Source organism: Danio rerio, chromosome 21 (assembly GCF_049306965.1).
Source record: "Danio rerio strain Tuebingen ecotype United States chromosome 21, GRCz12tu, whole genome shotgun sequence".
Taxonomy (NCBI): domain Eukaryota; kingdom Metazoa; phylum Chordata; class Actinopteri; order Cypriniformes; family Danionidae; genus Danio; species Danio rerio.
Genome location: NC_133196.1, coordinates 2,426,223 through 2,442,500, shown reverse-complemented (window position 1 = coordinate 2,442,500; position 16,278 = coordinate 2,426,223). Strand labels below are relative to the sequence as shown.

The 16,278-nt window shown below is 39.3% G+C and overlaps 1 protein-coding gene and 1 long non-coding RNA gene across 3 annotated transcripts in view; one reads left to right on the top strand and one right to left on the bottom strand.

Moving 5' to 3' along the window:
• wdr7 (WD repeat domain 7) overlaps positions 1-16,278 on the top strand; it is a 191,620-nt gene that overhangs the window by 166,209 nt on the left and 9,133 nt on the right. For both annotated transcript variants that reach the window (XM_073935611.1, XM_073935610.1), the window contains 3 exons: positions 1,514-1,666; positions 1,874-1,956; positions 3,902-4,001. In XM_073935611.1, coding sequence (XP_073791712.1) covers positions 1,514-1,666; positions 1,874-1,956; positions 3,902-4,001 — 336 coding nt within the window. The remainder of the gene's footprint in view (positions 1-1,513; positions 1,667-1,873; positions 1,957-3,901; positions 4,002-16,278) is intronic.
• On the bottom strand, positions 10,071-12,056 carry LOC137488772 (uncharacterized). Its single transcript, XR_011007979.2, has 3 exons — positions 11,959-12,056; positions 11,314-11,361; positions 10,071-10,458 (listed from the first exon to the last, which is right to left on the bottom strand). It is a non-coding gene; the product is annotated as an uncharacterized lncRNA (long non-coding RNA).

Sequence of the window (16,278 nt, the reverse complement as noted above, 5' to 3'; positions counted from 1 at the left end):
CGGCCATAAAAGCGTACCAAACTGAACCGTACTGTACCACTCAGTGAAAACGGGCCATAATAGTCTCTGGTTAGATGACTGATGAGACCGACCAGGCTGATGTTCAGTCAACAGGTCTAACAGGTAGGAGCCAGGCCATTCAGTGATTTAAAAACCAGGAGAAGAATATATTATGGCCCGTTTCTAGTGGTACAGTACCGTACGGTCATATTTGACCAAGACAATGCAAAAGCACATTCTGCACACATTATAGAGTCCTGCTGCAGAGGAAGAGGACACAGGTACTGGACTGGCCTGCCTGCAGTCCCGACCTGTCTCCAATAGAGAATGTGTGATGCATTTTAAAGCGCCAATGAAGACCCTGTAGCGTTTGCCACCTGAAGACTTGTTTGCAGGAAGAATGGGACCTAAAGAACACTTCATCACTTGCTGTCTTCAGTCCCTAAACATCGTTTAAGTGTTGTGAAAAGGAACGACAACATCACAAAGTGCTAAATGCTTTACTGATGCTACTTTAATTGAAATGTGTTGCAAGAACCAAAAATCAAAATCTCGGGGAACACATGAAAGAATGTTTGTTGTACTGTCTGAAATGAAATGCAAGTCAAAGTAAATTTATTATTTATTTTATTTGCGTTTTCAATACCTTTTCAGATTTGGGGTTGTGTTTTATAACATGATTCCGGTTTAATAAACAATTATTCATCATTTTATACAGAGTCTTGTATTTAAACATATACATATTTCCTACATTTTGGTAAATAAGTGAAGTTTATTTATAAACTAATTTGGAGAGGATCACGTGCTTATGATTGATCACAGCCGGTCCTGCATTATTCAATTTATAACTGACCAATCAGACGATTCCTAAGCCACTATAAATACCCTAAGTTCCATATAACAGCCATCTTCTTCCAAGAGTCCCCCCTTCCACCCCTACTCCTCCTCCTTTCCTAGATGGGTGGCACAGTGGCATAGTGGTCAGCATCAACATCACTGGTTCTAGTCCTTACTAAACCAGCTGACGTTTCTGTGAGGAGTTTGCACGTTCTCCCGGTGCTCCTCTGGGTTCCCCGGTTTCCTCTCACTGTCCAAAAACCTGCAGCTTAGGTTAATTGACTAATCCAAATCAGCACCATAGACATGCTCCTAGTCAGTAGTTATCTCCTAATAACGATCACTATCTGTTTATTAGCTACTACAGCAGGGGAGTTCTCCAGATCTGCCTAAGCTCAAACTCCCCTCTCAACTTGCAAACGGGAGGGAGCCCCAGGCTCAAGCATCTTATGAGCTCAGGGCTCTCTCCCGGCCAAACACGCTTTATAATCACTCATAAGCTGAGTGTGAACTCTTGAAGTAATTGTAAATTAAGTGTAGTGGTATAGTCCAGGACATTCGACACACATTACGATGAAAGCTAAACTGGTGGTTTTGTAAATGTTGTAGTAATAATAATTTGTGTATCAATATAAATATGTTTGTATCATTAAAGTGTGTGTGTGTGTTTCTGCAGGTGCACAGACACACAGCGATGCAGTCTCAGGGCTCTCAGTCTCAGCAGAACATACACACCACCACTCTCGCGCGCGCAAAGACCGAGATCCTGAGAGTCATCGAGATCCTCATCGAGAAGATGCCGTCTGACGTGGTGGATCTGCTGGTGGAGGTACACACACACACACACACACACACACACACACACACACACACACACACACACACACACACACACATACATAGCATATTCCCAAACACTTACGCAGCATACTTTCACATTCTCACACATATTCTCTTACACACAGCTGATGACCCAGGCACAGAACAGTGGATTGATGTGTGTGTGTGTGTGTGTGTGTGTGTGTGTTCTCCACAGGTGATGGACATCATCATGTACTGTATTGAAGGCTCTCTGGTCAAGAAGAAAGGCCTGTCTGAGTGTTTTCCAGCAATCTGCAGGTCAGTGTGTGTGCTTGTGCGTGCGTGCGTCCGTGTGTGCGTGCGTGCATGTATATGTGTGTGTGCGTGTGCAGTACAACCTGAACATATGATTTTCAATACTTGAGGACTCTGTATATGCTATTATAGTTTGAATTAACATAGTATGTAATTACTCTATGTATATTGTGTATATTGAATTTTTTTTGTGTTCTTAAACAAACAAAATATACGTTTTATAATATAAAATAATGATTATACTAATATATATATTTATAAGTAAAGTTGTAATTCAGTCCGAGCGATTGTATCAGCGTCACTGATGTTGTTATGAAGGAGCAGCTCATTGATCTCTGAGGTTAAAGGTCAAACATCACCTTTCATATGTGATGGATTGGGAGCTAATGTATCTGAAGTATGAAATATTAGCAGTAATATATTGTAATATATATATATATATATATATATGTTTGTTAAACCTTTATTTTAAAAAGTCTTTTTGTATAAAACAAGTCATTTAAAAATATCTTAAACACTAATTTGAAAAAATAATGACGTGATTTAAAGCTATTTAAATTAATGAGAAATATAGTTATAAATTAATTAGCTATTTAAAAAAAAACTTGAAAATTAATTTATTTGTAAATGAGTTTATAAAAACTTTATTATTCGATGTAAATTAATTCTTTATTTGTGGAAAATGTATTTAAAAAATTTTGTTTGTTGAAAAGTAGTTAAAATGACCAAATTATTTATGAATTTTATAGAAAAATGAAGTAAATTTTTTATATATATATATATATATATATATATATATATATATATATATATATATATATATATATATATATATATATATATATATGTGCACACTCACCGGCCACTTTATTAGGTACACCTTACTAGTACCGGGTTTGACCTCTTTTGCCTTCAGAACTGCCTTAATCCATCATGGCGTCGATTCAACAAGATACTGGAAATATTCCTCAGAGATTTTGCTCCATACTGACATGATAGCATCACACAGTTGCTGCAGATTTGTCGGCTGCACATCCATGATGCCAATCTCCCGTTCCACCACATCCCAAAGGTGCGCTGTTGGATTGAGATCTGGTGACTGTGGAGGCCATTTGAGTACAGTGAACTCATTGTCATGTTCAAGAAACCAGTCTGAGATGATTCAATCTGTTACAAGGCAGGATGGATTCATGCTTTCATGTTGTTGATGCCAAATTCTGACAGGAGCGGCACCCGGTGTGGTCTTCTGCTGCTGTAGCCCATCCTCCTCAAGGTTGGACGTGTTGTGTGTTCAGAGATGCTCTTCTGCAGAGCTCGGTTGTAACGAGTGCTTATTTGAGTTACTGTTGTCTTTCTATCAGCTGGAACCAGTCTGGCCATTCTCCTCTGACCTCTGGCATCAACAAGGCATTTGCGCCCACAGAACTGCCGCTCACTGGATATTTCCTCTTTGTCGGAGCATTCTCTGTAAACCCTAGAGATGGTTGTGCCTGAAAATCCCAGTAGATCAGCAGTTTCTGAAATACTCAGAGCAGCCTATCTTGCACAACAACCATGACACGTTCAAAGTCACTTAAATCCCCTTTCTTCCCCATTCTGATGCTCGCTTTGAACAGCATCAGATCGTCTTCTTCTTGACCATGTCTACACGCCTAAATGCATTGAGCTGCTGCCATGTGATTGGCTGATTAGAAATTTGTGTTAACGAGAAGTTGGACAGGTGTACCTAATAAAGTGGCCAGTGAGTGTGTGCTTATATACTAGCAGAGAAGTTGATTAAAGTACTGTTTGTTTTCTTGCCCTGTCTTTAGTGATACGCAGTGTGAGCTGGGCACACTACACATTCAGCGGTGTGTGTGTGTGCGCGTTTATGTATGTGTGCCTGTGTGTATGTGATTGAGTGTGTGTGTGTGTGTTCTCCTGATGTTTTCCATCTGTCTCTCTGCAGGTTTTATATGGTGGCGTATTGCGAGCGCAGTTACCGCATCGCTGTGGGCGCTCGTCAGGGGTCAGTGGCTCTGTATGACGTGCGCACGGGGAAGTGTCAGGTAAGTGGAGCGGGGGGGGGGGCGAGGCTCACCTGGTGCACAGGTGTCTGCCAGAGGGCACAGGGCAGAGGTGCATGATGGGAAGCCCTGCTGCCCTGTAGAGCTGGAGATTGTGTGATCGATCGGTACAGGCCAGAAATCATGAACAGCAGTTCAGCTGACCGTGATTACACAGCTGGAGTCACATCATGAGTGTGTGTGTGTGTGTGTGTGTGTGTGTGTGTGGGGGACTGTGTGTGTGTGTGTGTGTGTGTGTGTGAATTTATATGTGAGACAGTGTGTTGATGCATATATATTTGTGCTTGTGCATTTAGTTTGTGTGTGTGTGGTTGTGTTGTATATATCTTTGTGTGAGTGTGTGTATGCTTATGGGTTGATGTGTGTTTGTGTTCTGTGTATATGCTTGTGTGTTGATCAGTATATTTGAGCATGTTGTGTGTGTGTGTGTTGATGTGCATGTGTGTGTGTCGATATGTATATGTGTGCATTTATATATTTGTGTGTATTGATGTGTACATGTGTGCTTGTTTTGTGTGTGTGTGTGTGTGTGTGTGTGTGCGTTGAGTATATTTGTGCATTTGTGTGTGTGCATGCTTGTGTATATATTTGTGTGTGTGTGTGTGTGTGTGTGTGTGTGTGTTTGTGTGCGTGCTTGCGCGTGCATTGATGTGTATATATTTGTGTTCTGTGTGTATGCTTGTGTGTTGATGTATGTGTGCTTGCGTGTACTGTATGTGTGTATTGATGTGTATTTATTTGTGTGTCCTGTGTGTATGTATGTGTGTGTTTGTGTGTGTGTGTGTGCGTTGAGTATATTTGTGCATTTGTGTGTGTGTGCATGCTTGTGTATATATTTGTGTGTGTGTGTGTGTGTGTTTGTGTGCGTGCGTGCGCGTGCATTGATGTGTATATATTTGTGTTCTGTGTGTATGCTTGTGTGTTGATGTATGTGTGCTTGCGTGTACTGTATGTGTGTATTGATGTGTATTTATTTGTGTGTCCTGTGTGTATGTATGTAAGTATGTATGTGTGTGTTTGTGTGTATGCATTGTGTGTATTGATGTGTGTATGTGTACGTGTGTGTGTGCTTTTAGTATATATTTGTGCATTTGTGTGTGCATGCGTTGTGTATATATTTGTGTGTGTGTGTGCATGCGTTGATGTGTATATATTTGTGTTCTGTGCTGTGTATATGCTTGTGTATTGATGTGTATAAGTTAAGCGTGTGTGTGTGTGTGTGTGTGTGTGTGTGTGTGCATTGTGTATTGATGTGTATGTGTGCTTGTTGTGTGTGCGTGCTGATGTGTAGTTATTTGTGTGTGCTGCGTGTATGCCTGTGTTGGTGTGTATGTGTTCTTGTGTGTGCTGCATGTATGCTAGTGTGCATGTTGTGTGTGTGTGTATATTTGTGTGCATTGTGTGTGTGCATGTCTATTTGTGTGTGTGTGTGTGTGTGCTGGAGACAGTTAGATGGGGGTCCGCAGCTGAATTGATTGAAGGATTGATTTTAGCTTGTTTACAGTTCTGGAGATCAAATCTCTCTGAAATCGTCGTCAGGGGATCCAGCCATCAGATCAGATCATATGCACATCCCATAATGCTCTCCACAATCGCCAATCACATGACCAGCAGCAGGTGTAAAACCAACACTGATATAAACACAGGTGTTTGTGTGTGTGTGTGTGTGTGTGTGTGTGCGTGCGTGCGTGCGCGCGTGCGAGAATGGGTCAGTGTCTGCTTCTCTGTGCATGGGTTTGTGTGTGTGGTGTGTGTGTATGTGTGTGTGTGTGTGTGTGTGTGTGTGTGTGTGTGTGTGTGTGTTTTGTGTGTGTCCGGTCAGCCATCTGTTCTTCCTGTGATCTGTGAAGTGGTCAGCCGGACTTCAGTCATTCTCTACATTTACTAATTAAACTCAGTGGGAGTGTGTGTGTGTGTGTGTGTGTGTGTGTTTTGTCTGAATCTCCAAATGCAGCACATTACCTCAGCAGCCTTTCTTGTGTGATTGTTGTTTTAGTTCATATAGAGTTTATATATGAGCAACATCACAAGAGTAGCAGTGTGATGTGGCTGTGCATCGGCACTACTGGGAGGCGTGTGTTGGCTTGAGGCTGCAGGCCGAGTGTTTTAGTGTCCCACCAGTACCGATATACAGACATATTGCACTGCTACTCATGTGATACTGCATTTATACACCATGTTGACGGCATAATCGTGTATATAAAAAGGAAAATCAAACACGGATAGTCTAAAAACTCTTTTATATGAGGAACTACTTTCTTCCGCCGTTCGTTCACATCTGCAGCTGACGTCAGAACAGCAGAAACCAATGCTCATTTACCAACTTCACTTTAGAGCTAGTGTTTGAATGATTCTCTAGCGTAATGTCTAAAGTGACAAAACAGCTGATTTAGCTCACATTTTAAGATTATAAAGCTGAACAGCATGAAATGCCATCAGTCTACAGAGATTTCCCAGTGTTTCTCTGTTGCAGTCGGGAGATCACAGTAGTTAACCCTGAAAAAGCCAAAGCAAACACTAGCAGATTACTATGGATTAATTACAGCATACACAAGAGAGAGATCGACTTAGTGTCTCTTACCCGATTAATAATGATTTGATCAGCTGGAGTTTGAAATGCGCTGAGTTTTTCTCTTAATGCTGTGTTCACTCCAGACGCGGGAGGAGCGTCAAGCAAGAGCGATTTACCTGTTAAGTCAATGCAAACGCGCGAATAGACATCCATGCAGAGAAATCTCCTCAGGTCTTTGTATAATTCTGCATTCAGACGTTCTTCAGTATTGTTTTTGCAGATGATGTATAGAACAGTTTATGCCATTTAAATATGTTCCAGTGGGCTAGATATTAGCCCCTTTCACACAGCGATACCGGTAAATATCCGGAAAACTTCCGGAGCGACTTTACCCGTAAATTCAAAACAGCGCTGTTCACACAGGCGAGGGTTAGGGGTGTCAAAATTAATTGTTTCTTTGGTGCACCGCGATGCAGACGCGGACAATTCGGTATCGGTTCAGTAATAATCATAACCAGTTATTATGTAGTGACGTCATTTATCTCCTATGCGCTCTGTCGCGAGGGAGGTGAGCGCGAGTATTTACAACACTCAGCCAACTCAGGGCCGGCCCGTGGCATAGGCACCATAGGCAAATGCTAAAGGTGCTGTATATCCAGGAGGCCGCCAGAAAGGAGCGCGCTTCAGTTGTTTTTTTTTTTTTTTATATTCTTGACACACATTCAGTTACAGACGGCAATAACTCAAAAACCTCTTACCCTAAAAAGATCTAAAGTGTGTTTCCTACAGAAAGACAAAGCTGGTTATGTTTCACAGCTGTCTTTCTTTTTTTTCGCTCCACACTTTGAGCACTGCTCCATTTAAGCCCTCGCAATATGTTTATAGCCGGGATAGCTCGCGCTGAGAGGAGCTCTCATCAAGGGACCGTCAGAAAAGTGCTGATTTTTTTCTTTTTCTTTTCTTTTTTTTTTCCTGCTCTGCTCTTTGCGAGCTCTCCCTGTTGCGAGGGCTTAAGTGTGTGCGTGTGCATGTCTGTGTGTGCGTGTGTGTGTGTTTGTTTCTTTGGTGCTGTCTATGTTTGTGTTTGAATAAGAGACAGTGTGGTGCTGTGTCTCTGTGTGTTTAGACAGACAGCTTGTTATAGCCTCTCCTCTAAAATATAACACTGTATATGGAAAGCATCGTCAATGCACCGAAATATCGAATTGAACCGAATCGAAGGTATGATAATCGTAACCGAACCGTGAGACCAGTATAGGTTTACACCTCTAGCGAGGACGTTACGGAATTTTACCGGAAAAGAGCGTTCACACATCCATACCAAAATAGCGGTAACTTCTGACATCACCAACCAGAGATGACTACAAAACGGCTGCGCTTGTGTTTGTAAACATTTGACTGCATTACAAACTCTGTGGATGGATCAGTATTGTGAACAACTCCAATGTAAACAGAGAAACACTTTGGCATGTCGAGATGTGCAGTCGCATTGTCACATATCCCATCTGTATCTGATTTATTTCCACATATGAAGGAGGCCTGAAACCCATCTCTGAATATCAGAATGCATGCGTTTTTTTTTTCGTTTACACGCTCATAAAACAGATCCGATCTGTGTCACATATGAGCAAAAAAATCAGAATTGGGTCACATTTAACTGGCAGTGTAAACGGGGCCCCAGCACCGGGGCTCAGTGGTTAGCACTGTTGCCTCAGAGCAAGAATGTCACTGGTTTAAGTTTCCTCCCACTGTCCAAAGAGTTGCGACATAAGTGATTTGACCAAACTCATAGATGAGCTCCTAGTCTGCAGTGTATCTCTTCATAACAATTCCTAAATTATCATTAGCCATAAATAAGCATCTCAAGACCTACCTGAGCTCAAACTCTCCTCTCACCCTGCAAATTGGAGGGAGCCCCAGGCTCGAGGATCTTCTGAGCTCAAGGCTCTCTCCTAGTACAGCAGGCATGTCCAAACTCGGTCCTAAAGGGCCTGCAAAGTTTAGCTCCAACCCCAATCAGACACACCTGGGCTAGCTAATCAAGCTCTGACTAGGCTTTCTAGAAACATCCTTGCAGCTGTGTTGAAGGAAGTTGAAGCTAAAATCTGCAGGACATCAACCCTCTAGGACCGAGTTTGGACAGTACAGCATGCCACACTCGCTTTATAACAGGGTTCCCGCGGGTCCTTAAAATGTCTTAAATTAAAATCCGGGAAATTAAGGTCTTCAATTGTCTTAAATTTTACCGTAAAGTGGCTGTAGGTATTAAATTTTCAGCCGGTCTGCTTAATGACGATAGGGGAGCACAGTGGTCCACCGTAAAACATCTAATAGTTGATTAATTCAGTATGTGAAACAGGAGAGAAATGACAGTCACCGGGATTTATTAGCTTATTACGGTAGGTCGGGTACAGAGTACAGACGCTGACGTCGGTCTGCACCTGCGTGCTGTTATTATGCGGTTGTTGATGTGAGGTTCAAAATGCAAATATGGGAGAATGTAAATCTAACGACGTGGCAAAGAGGAAACGTGTAAATTCTGCAAAAAGACCTTTTCGTTAGGGACCATGGGGCTCAAAGTCATCGAGTAACACATGAAAGGAGGAAAGCAGCAGCCGGATGTTGAACAAACAATCCAACCCAAAACATGCTTAAATTAGCCGGATCAGTCGTGCATCCCGGCCGGTAGCAGCAGCAGAGAAAAGGTGTTCAGTGCTGCTCAGTGAGCGCAGGACTGCACTAAAGCCATTCACAGTGGATTCAATAATGTTCCCCCACAAAACACACAGCATAATCTTGATGAGTAAAGAATTTTAAATTATAACTAAATATTAATAAAATCATAATGTAGTCAGAGTATACAGGCTAATGCTGGCGTTATTGTTTGATTATTCAGCTTCACCATCGCCTTATTGTGAAGAGAAGTGGCAAAGCAAATCCCACTGAGCCTTTATCTTAATTTCGTTATTACCAAATATCCGTCATCATTTATCATTTATTTTAATTCATTTGCTAAGAAAGACTTATTTTTATTGGTGCGTTGGCCAATTTAAAGGTTAAGGCCCCGTTTACACTACACTGTAAAAAATGTTACTTAGATCTAACTTATAAAAAGTGAGGCAAGTGGTTGCATCGGACGTTTTAGGTTGATTCAACTTCCAGCCTTTTTTAAGTATTTTAAACACTAAAACATTGCTTAAAACAAATGCAATAAAATTAAGTTGAGCCAAATAATATTTCTAAAATTACTCAAATCAGATAAACTTACTTTTTTTGTTAAACTTAACTTACTTATACATTGCTATATGTTGACTGTACTCATTTTAATTAAGTATTATGAACTTAATGATCTAAATAAAATTAACCATGCATATGTCATTTAAAACGAATTTAATTGACTTCTGGCTGTAACCTCAGAAAATAAATCGGCGTTTCTATATTGTAAGCACAATATACACTAGTAAACACAGATAAACAGACTTTCCTGTCAATAACAATTAAATAAGAATGGGAAGATGGATTAAAGACCATAACATGTATTCAATATCAATCAATGTTCCTTTTAATAGTGACTACAAAATAGGCCATTAATGTGGCTACACGTACACAATACATAAATAAAAACATTAATAATACCAGATCCTATTGAGAAATCATCCAAGGCAACTCAGTGAGGAGATTTGCATATTTTGATGAAGATTTTGGATGCATAATGTCCAGTCCCACAAAGAGTCTCTAATACATCTTAAATGTATACAGTTTTGATGGATACTTGAAGTCGAGGACATCGGTAAGTCCAAACAGGAGCCATCATGCATTTGACAGGTTTGGCAAACCTCTGACAGTCCTATGATAATCCAAACTGTGTTGGGCTGATGGCAAATTTTTCCCGTGGGCAGCCGCATGCACCTCTGATTCCTCACAACTCTATTGGTAGAGACAAAAAGAAACAGGAGTTCAGGTGGTTGCTACCAAACAACATTAAATAGCTAAATACTAAATAGAAAATAACTACAAGTGAAGTTACAAAAGTCCAGTGAGAATGATGCATGGATGAAACACCTTAGTTTATCAGTAAAAATTACCTTAGTTAAAATTACCTAACTTTTATTTAAAAAATAAAAAAAGGTTATAGAGGTTGTGTAATTACATTATTCCAGGTGTTTTTAGTTATCAAATTTTAAAGAAAACTGTGATTTTACTCAGTGTAACAGTGCATGTCATTGTGGTTTCCTGTCAATCACAGAATTGTTAAAATTTAGGTATTACATTTTTTTGTTTATTTTGGCAACTTATAAAGCATAAGAATGTGTATTTAATTTAGATATTAAAACTGTTTGAAAACGGCTATAAGAAAATTATAGAATACAAATTCTATAATTTAATTGTCATCTTCATTTTGCACCAAACTTTGCACGTCATAATACAAATTTTATTAAATAAATAAATAAATACATTGCCATTTTACACATTACATTAAGGTTTACATTAAATTTTTGCTAAAGCTACATTTAATTGACTTTTTCTTCAAATTTAATGTCACTGGCAAATGACAGTTCAGTGATTCAGTGTTATCAGTTAGCTTTATTGAAAGACTGACAGATAATAAGAAACTGCATTAGGATATTTTTATACTGTTTTTACTGTTGCACACATAAAAAAAAATCTTCAGATATCAAATGTAAGTTAATTCTATGGAGCCCACTATTGTTTGCAATTTTACCAATGTTTTACTTACCTGCAAATAATTATAGCTGTAATTGTATCTAATGTTTTTCTTACCTGGATGTGAAGTTTGAAGATCCACAGGTAACAAAATCACTTTGGTATCTAAAGACCAAGAACATGCATTTTAGAATGAGGTGCATACAATTTAAATGGTTCTGTAAACATCAGTAGTAAATGTAATTTAAGTTAAAATAAATTGTAAATCTGTAATTTATTCACTATGCAGCATTAAAAAACTTATGGACTAAATCTCTAAAACACAAACTTTAAGTTATACTTTCTCTTACGTTAAACACAAACTACTTAACTGTTGCATACGTTTCTGAATTTAATATCCATCCTTAATGTGCTGCTATAACTTAGGTGAGCTAACTTTAGCTAAGTTAGCGCTAACAAACTGAACCCCCACACCCCGACCGCCCACCAGTGACCTTGTTAATCGGTTCTGCAACGTTAGTTTTACCTACTAAGTGTTTTAAAACTACTTTCACTATTTTTCTCAATAATATCACTTTTAATCGTTAGTATAAACTAGCGTTGGTTAGCGTTAGCCAACTTAGCTTTCCATGTGAGAGCAGTCTAACTGTTAACATACCTGAGGCTACAGTACAATTTACAAAGCTAAAACCTCACCTGCCTAGCGAAGACAGCAGTTTTGCATGACTTTACAATTATCATTCGGCTAAATTTGCAACTTACCGTGTTAATCAGATCCGCTGCTGGGAGCAGTTAATGTCGACCATTGCAGAAGCTGCGTCTGCCTGCTAAATCCCGGGCAATGAAAAAGGAGTCACGCCAAACTATTAAAATCACTTTTTATGAACACCTGCCCACATCGACAGCTGCTCTAATAAATTGTCTGTGTCAACTCACTTTTATAACATTTATTCTACACAATAACCACGTACAAAAATCTACTCAAATAAATTGCATTAGTTTTATTTAAAATATACAGTTATATAAAAACTGATATATTTTAAGTAAAGAGGAAGCAAATTTTATTTTTTTGGTATAAAACAAATAAAATTAACTAGATTGCAATTATTTAAAGTAGATAGAACCAACTTTGTGAGTGTAGCACTTTTTACAGTGTAGTGCGTTTTAGTTTTAAAACGGTGTTTTAGAATAAAAACGATCCGCGTCCACACTCGCGTTTTACCCAGCGTTTCTGAACAGCTCTCCGTCCACACTAAAACGCTGAAAACGCACATCACGTGACCACACTCACACTCTCGGGCAAGCGCTGCAGCCCATATACCCAGATGAGAGCTCTGCTAGTCGGACTGCTCATCAAGCATCTCCCGCTGGATCTAATCTCACTATATTTATTAAACGTGATATTTCATTCATCTTGTTGTCTTTATCTAACGACATATTCCCTGACTTTGGCCATTGGAATCTATTACTTGTTCTCAGGTAACGTGTTTTGGCTGAGCGCAAAGATAAGTTAATGATTAATGTAACCACGTACATTCTGTATATTGACTGATCGCTTGCCTTTATTTCCTATAATGTATAAACTTATTGTATGTCATACTTTTATAATGGCCATTATCGATTATTAAAACTGATATTCAGCAAAAGAGAGGGTGCGTTTCGTATTTTCACTGAAACTGAAAGGAGGCAGTTGTTATCGGCTCCGTTTTGTTATAAATATCCACACAGTGAAGATGACGCTCATATATGCAGCACGACGCCTCAACATTTCTGCTGTATGTTAAGTTGCTAATATTAAAATGAAAATAGGCAGTTCCTTAAATCATGTTTACATTTTATTGTTGAGAAAGTGAAACAACGAAGACAAGGTGATGTGAATGAAGTTATAAAGTACACTGTTCCCTGTGAAGATTGACCCGTGTCCTCGGTATAGTCTGCTTTTCCATATCAAACTGAGAAGAAGAGATGCAGCCTTGATCAAACTTGCGAAGTCTGAACTTACACGGAGAGAATGCAGGACTGAACTGTGTGTGTGGGCTACTTAATATTCAGGAAAAGCCCCAATCAGAGAGGCGAACGTCTGCAGCCCCGCCTCCGTTTTCAGATGTCTCCGTTTTCCATCATCCACACTGAGACGGAGCAGCAGCGTTTCAGAATGAAAACGGCCTCTCCAGCGTTTTCAAAAAGCTCCGTTTTCTGCGCTCGAGAACTCCGGCGTAGTGTGGACGGTTGGCCTAACCGTAGCAAAACTTATGCGTTTTCAAACTAAAACGCACTAGTGTAAACGGGGCCTAAGTGTATGTACCCAGGCCTATTTAGAGTGTTGAGATGTTAAGATGTTACAGAGGACTTATTATTTTTTTTCCAACTTGGCCTGTAGCCTATGTTATGGATAAGTAATGTTAACGCATATAAACAACTCAATCATGAAAAAAGACAAAAGAGAGGTGTGCATGTGCACATTTGGATAATGTCGGGCTATAAACAGGTTCGGGCTTTTAAAAAGCTGTCAATCAAAATGTACCTGTCGGGTTCGGGCTCTATCGGGCCTACCTTTCATAGCCTGATTACAGCTCTAGTTCAGATGCCCCCTCACAGTCAGCTATAACAGCTTCATTTCACCACCAGACACCCAAAAGGCAGGTACTGCGGGTTATCCATACTGTGACGAGGCACAATTTATTTAAATCTAACGAAAACATTAAAATGAGTAGCCTATTCCAAAGAAATTATATAATTTTTGGGTCTTAAATTATATTTGTTGAGGTCTTAAAAAGGTCTTAAAAAGCGTTCAATTTTACTTTTAAAATGGTGCAAGAACCCTGTATAATCAATCCTCAGCTAAAGTGTGAACTCTTGAACTGAACGTTTTTTTAAAAGCTGCCATGTCAACAAGCTTTAAAAGTGTTTTGTTATTATTTTTAAAGTTTACCAAAGTGTTTTTCCAATATAATCCCCCATCTTCATGAGTTTTAAAGCACACCGAGTCACAAGTCATTCATTTCTCTTGAACGTGTGTGTGTGTGTGTGTGTTTGCTGTCTGTTGCTGTTTTCCATGAGCTGTCGTGATCTGACAGGCCAATATTTCTGCCATTCTCTGCCTTTATTTCCTCTGTCAGATTTTCATTACAGACGCGGGTCAGGCGACGCGGTTTTCATCTTTAATTGTGTGAGATTACATTAGCTGCGTGCTCTCATAAAGCCGCGTGTGTGTGTTTAATCCAATCGCTCCATTATGAGGGTGTTTCTGGATGGATGATTGCGTTATTCTGGCTGTTTATCATTCCCAGAGCTGCTGAGAAGATGAGCCGACACTGTGATCTGATCAAACACACACTCACACACACATCTGTGAGCTGAAGATGCTTCCTGACAGACACAGGGGTTTATATTGTGAAATCTGTACTGATTATTGAAGCAAATGGTAAAATATTTGATATCAGAAGGAGTTATTTTTAATAAGTACAGTTGAAGTCAGTATTATTGTTTCTCCTATCTGTTTCATGAAGAAATTTTTTTTCTTCAGCACATTGGACGATTGAAACTATTTCTAAAGATAATACAGGGTTCTTACGGGTGCTGGAAACCCTGGAAAAGCTTAATTTTTAATACAGTGTTTTCAAGGTTAGAAAAGTTCTTGGGTTTTGGGCAAAGTGCTTGAATTAGAAATTGCAGGGCTCGAAATTGCGATTGTTTTGGTCGCATAAGTGCCTGAAATTTTATCTGTGTGAACTCGAAATGTATTCGGGAGCATTTCTGCGAGTGCATAAATTGTGCGACCAGTTTTTACTGCAAAATGTTCACCGCATGCACATATTTAAGAAGTTTAATTTCATAACTTAAATATTGAACATCTGAATTTTAAGACGCATTTTCAGACTTAAGATTTTTTTGGTTCTGAATTTCTAGACTGCAGATATTTAGTTTGTAATAATACAGTTTCGCATTTTCAAGATGAAGAAATTCAGAAGATTAAATTCAATATTTTAAAATTCAAAGCCAGAAATTCAGATTGTGATTCAGACTGTGCAGAAAGTAGGTCAACAGGGAGGAGTAGTTAATCACCGAAAAGTCAAACTAAGCATTTTGGCCAATCACAGAGCTGCGTAAGTTTGCTGGCATTTGTTTGGCTCAGGAGGACACAATTCTTCAGCAAATTGACTTTCTGTCAGCTTTTGTCAGTAGTTTGTGTAATAAATATACATGCTTCTGTAAACCAAATTCATATATTTAATAAAATTACATCTCATTGGTTAATCAAACTTACTTTAAGGTGCAGTAGGTGATCTTCCACAATGCGAACAGCTTAGCATAAATCTCTGAATCACACTCACTCCCCTTCCTTCTAGATCCACGCCTCCTTAAACATGAGCACAGCAAAAGAGCCCTCTCTCTCATGTGTTAAAAGCGACTAGTGCTTGTCCGGCGGCGTGCAAGCCAAACTGACATGCTATTTCAGAGTAAATATTAGAGTTGCATGGTAAACAATATAGACTAGGCGGAATAGCGGTATTTACTTGTGTTTTGCTGTTAAACTAATTAAAATCTACATTATAGATGCTGTAAAAGGTCTCTTATGAAGCTGAAAATAGTCTTATCAGTCTTTCATCGGAAGATTTTAGTGGCTGTACAACACTTCTGTGAAGATATGACCCGTTTGTAACAACAACATCTAACGTTACATCAGCTTTGCGTGAAGCTAAAACGGTTTTAAAACAGAACATGACCTGTCTAAGAGAAATCCCTCAGCCATCGTCATCCTTTCTCCAGCGTGCAAAGGTAACTCCAATATTGATTCAGGTTTTTAAAAAGTTTTGATTCAGCAGGTTTTTACAGATTGCGCGCGTGTGGTCTCTCTCGTAAATGCGTGGCAGTCAACGGAGCTGCGTACAAACGGCTGCGCAGTTGTTCAAATCTGCATTTGCTGACAGACAGATTCGCCTACTTATAGGAATTATGAGAGATGTCGGTCCAACTCTATTTAATTGGATGAACTTTTTTTTTGTTTTATGCCTTACCCAGATTATAAAAATACAATAAACACATTTAGATCATTTACTTGAATCATTGCTTGAATCATTG